Genomic DNA, 4,495 nt, shown 5'->3' on the forward strand with positions numbered 1-4,495 from the left:
AGCTCTTTGAACTGCGTTGTTGCTGGAATGCGCTAGACAAATAAGTTTGACTTGATTTACAAGAAAGGATATGCGAATGGGACTCTAGTTGCATGTCATAATTAACAGGTTAATCCAGAGAACTTGTAGGGTGAAATCAAATATTGTTTATGAGGCAAAATCAAGAAATGCAGAGAAACTGCAATAAAGCCAGGAGCACACCCCTACAGTTGTGAATACAACTAAATGAAGAAGCTTAAGACYCTGAAGCTGGTTTTTACACCTCAGTGTCAACAAACCCAGTAATAAAGTTTGTTTTCACATCTCTGCGACCGCATAAACACTCCGGGCCTTTTTCGCCGCCATCTGCCTCTTATCTCCCCATCAGCTTCCCGCACCGACTGTTTTTTGACAAAAGTGTCAAACAGGAAGTTGTATAACCTTCTAACCTACTAATCTCGTGTGGGCGTTCACAACAAACACAGCCCGCGTGTGGCGACAGTTAAAAATGATGCAGAGGAGTCGAGAGTCRTAGTTAAAAAAAATATTTATTGAAATCATATAAAAATAGCTTCTAACATAATTTACAATTCTAAATCAAGTGGGTGAAAAAAAAACAATCTAAGTTTTCTCATACATACACACACTCACACACACACACATCATTCACTCAAACACCAGTGTGTGTTGGACACTGGTTACCATCAGTAGACGTTGAACGTTTACATACATTAAAAATGGAAGTGCTTTTCAGGATTATTTACACTTTATTTACACACACACACTAATCTGCTCTTTGAATATTTCAAGCCATAATAAATATGGTCAAAAACAAAAAAAAACTCCATCTTTGTTTWTTCTCTTAAATAATCCGTGGGCCCTTCAGTGACTGTGGAATGAAATATATACATTCATAGACAGCCGAAATTCTCTCATAAATAAATAAATAAATTCTGCCATGAAAGAAAAAAAATAGCTCATTAGGCGTGGGAGAGCTGTCACAACAATAATAAATATCTTATTTACAMGTTTTTTTGTCCCCAACGAATTTTTAAGACCTGTGTGAGGCACATTTTTTCTTTCTTTTGAAAAAAAAAAATAAAAATCTGAGCATTTAAAGAGCAGAAGATGTTTGTATCTCAGTGTGTGTTGCGTTGCATTGTTGTGTGCATTCAGGTTGAAGAGACTCAACACTTTGAGTTAAGCCCTGTGTTTGTATACAGTACAACACAGGAAGTAGAAGAAGGGGAGGAGGAGGAGGAGGAGGAGGAAGGTGAAGTAGAGGTGGATGTTGAAGTAAACAGACTGAGGTAAGTCCAGTGTTTTTTCTTCTTCTCTTGATTTTGTTTGCACAAGTTGCTGCCGGCGCTATGAGGTCATCTGGTTGCTAATGACATTGGAGTAGTGGTGATAGTAGTGGTTGTAAAATAAAAAAATTACACAGGCTTTACTGATCTAGGCCTATGAGAGGGGAAACCAAAACAAGCCTTGTAAAGAGGAAGTAAACAAAAAGGTTTCTTTTTTCTGTTTGTGTTTAGAAATTCAAGTATTTTCAGGCTCCCATTGCCTAAAACAATCTCACATAAGGCACTTTGTTTTTTCTCTTCGGAACTCGCCGCCAACGCTTCTGCTCTTGGTTTTATGGAAGAAAACCAGCGRAGCGCTGCGAGAGATRGCGTAACTTGGGCTGTCCGAGTGCCGCTCAGCTCGCCCTCCTGGACGCCTGCACTGAGGCTCGGCGAAGGCCTCCGCGGTCGCTTTGTCATGCGAAGCCTTTACGTGTCAGTTCAGTTCAGCTTGGCTCGGTTGGGACTGGGTGAGCCCMWTCACCGGGCYGCGGCGGTGGCCATGAAGGCGGCGGGCTCGTGGGCAATGCTGTGTAGCCTGATCTCGGCGGGCGACTTCTCCGTCTGCACCGTGGAGGGCACCACCGACGGCGACGTGTTCTGCATCCACGAGTGGTTGATGATGTCCTCAAGGGACGGCCGGTCAGCAGGCCTCAGGCATAAGCACCACTTGATCAGCTGCTGGCACTCTGGAGGAAGAGAAGGGGAGGGAGAGCTGTTTAGATGACCGCCGGCATCAACTCGTGTGACCGTTGCGGAGGCACGCGAGCTCACCTGTGGAGATTTTCCTCCGGAACAGAACCTGTGCCTTGGTGATCTCCTCATCGTGTTCAAACGGGATGTCTCCACACACCATGTCGTACAGCAGGACGCCCAGGGACCAAACGGTGGCTGAGCGGCCGTGATAGCGATGATACTTGATCCACTCTGGTGGACTGTACACTCTTGTACCTGTTAGACAAAAAAGCAATAAAGGTTATTAGTATTAATATTAGAAGCACAAGAATGTAATTAAAATAAGATACACAACATCCTTAAGCCAATAAATGTTTTTTTATGTTATAATACTGAAAATGAAAGCATTTAAGAGTTCCAGCTAAGCCTGTTTTTTTTTTTTTTTTTATAAAGACTTTTATCAGAGCTCAGCTGCCAGGCAGCGTGACTTGCTGTGTTTGTGTTTAGACAGGAGCGCGTGAGGGAGGGAGGGAGCAGACATGTGACTTTGTTTACAAACTTTGAGTTGTAAAAATACCGCTTCCCTCCGATAGGGGGCGACAAGGCTACAGCCCTGGAGCGAGCGCAGGAAGATGACACAACCCAGGAATTTCTGCTACATAACTCTTAAGTCTACATACTATGTAACCTTTCTCCAGGGGGCAAAAATAGCCTTTTTTTTTTTTTTAAATCAACATACCGTCAAAGTCAGTGTAGACGGTGTCCTTGAGCAGAGCCCCGGAACCGAAGTCGATTAGCTTCATCTCGCCGGTGCGGAGGTCAATGAGGATGTTCTCGTCCTTGATGTCTCGGTGAACCACGCCGCAGCTGTGGCAGTGCCGCACGGCCTCCAGCACCTGGCGGAAGAAGCTCCGCGCCAGCTCCTCGGGCAGGGCGCCTTTCTCGGTGATAAAGTCGAACAGATCCTTGACGGTCTCCGGCCTCTCCATGACTATGATGAAGCTGTCCGGCCGCTCGAACCAGTCCAGCATCTTGATGACGCCGCGGAAGCCAGTTCCGACCTTCTTCAGGAGCACTATTTCCAGCGGCACGCGCGAGCCGTTAGCCTGAAGAAAAATAATAATAATTAGATAAAATAATAAAAACTATGTGACAGAAGGAAAAGCTTCGGAACAATATGAATAGTTTCTCACCAGTTCTGCCCACTCAGTCACTCTGTCCTTGGCTACATGTTTGACAGCAACCTAGCATGGCAAAGAGGAGACCGCTTTAGAAGACGTATACAACAACAAAATGTGTAAAACCGCCATTTTAAAATGACAATATGTAAATATAAAAGGTGAAAAGTGGACTAACCGGAGCTCCGTCGGATGTCCTCGTRCCGGAGTAGACGGTGCCGAAGCCGCCGCTCCCCAGCACTGTGCCGACCTGATAAAGCTTCTCGAAAGCTTCTTTCTCCTTCACTGTAACACAGAAACATAACCGGTGAACACCAGAGCGGGCCAAAAGCTCTACGTGTCCCTAAAGCGAAGCTTTAGAAATGGGCGGCCAGCCATTGCTGTAGCCCCCGCCACTCCATGGACAGCGCAGTTAACGCAGAGGGATACAACAAAACAACAAAAAAACAGGGCGTCTAACCTTGCTGAACTTGCAGCTGCATTTTCGCCGGCATATCCACGGCAGAGATGTGAGCCAGAGAATTCAGTTTGGACAGCAGCATTCCTTAAATCAAATCCAGCACGGCGAAGGTCGGCGAACACGGTTGTAAATGTTTTATTCCGATATCAGGAGCCTCCCGGCGCTGCTTGTTGGGGCTGCGTGTCCACGTTGCAGGAACAAAAAAAATGCGGCAAGGATCCTCTCATCCAGACAGAAGGCAAAATCCGTCTGTGGTCCAGGAAAGTAAAAAAAAATAAAAAGGCAAAAACAACAACTCGATGTATAGATGTGTTCTCTTTAAAAGGAAACCGACGCGAAAGCGCAGTTGTTTCCCGTGATATTTGTAAACAGAGGAGTAACGACGAGACGGATCACAAAATTGGAAACACCAACGCCTCGGCCAGACACCGGCTTCTGGAAACAAAAAGCTGGGGGTAGGACGTTTATAAGGCGGTAGTAGAAGGCGTAGCGATAAGCTCCTTAGTCTTTCATAGCCCGCCCCTTTGCCTCCGTGAGCCAATGAGGACGCAGACAAGCACGTCAATCACAGGATGAAAATAGAGACAGCCTCGTAACCGACGGGGCCAGACAGACGTGGCGGGAATCAAAACGCGCCAAAAAGGGCTGGAATAATGCGTGATTAGGGATTCATGTTGGAGGGAGATGCAAATTCAAAAGCCGAAAGCTTCTGCCTCCTTCAGCACATGAAACATGTCAAATAGTATCACTAAAGTGCTTTATTTCATATTTTGTATGTGCYTTTATTAAATCTASATATTTACTTAATTATAAATGTGAATTAATATAAATACTTAGACTAGAATAATAATAATTTG

At 45.1% G+C, this 4,495-nt stretch overlaps 1 protein-coding gene across 1 annotated transcript; it reads right to left on the reverse strand.

The window, feature by feature from the left end:
• Nucleotides 1–511: 511 nt before the first annotated feature.
• On the reverse strand, nt 512–4,084 carry pim1 (Pim-1 proto-oncogene, serine/threonine kinase). Its single transcript, XM_008412790.2, has 6 exons — nt 3,639–4,084; nt 3,357–3,463; nt 3,194–3,244; nt 2,740–3,106; nt 2,100–2,276; nt 512–2,014 (listed from the first exon to the last, which is right to left on the reverse strand). Exons 1-6 carry the CDS (start codon nt 3,718–3,720, stop codon nt 1,806–1,808), a joined length of 993 nt encoding a protein of 330 aa, XP_008411012.1. The 5' UTR covers nt 3,721–4,084; the 3' UTR covers nt 512–1,805.
• Between the last annotated feature and the right edge of the window lie 411 nt (nt 4,085–4,495).

This window comes from Poecilia reticulata, linkage group LG7, assembly GCF_000633615.1.
Source record: "Poecilia reticulata strain Guanapo linkage group LG7, Guppy_female_1.0+MT, whole genome shotgun sequence".
NCBI lineage: Eukaryota > Metazoa > Chordata > Actinopteri > Cyprinodontiformes > Poeciliidae > Poecilia > Poecilia reticulata.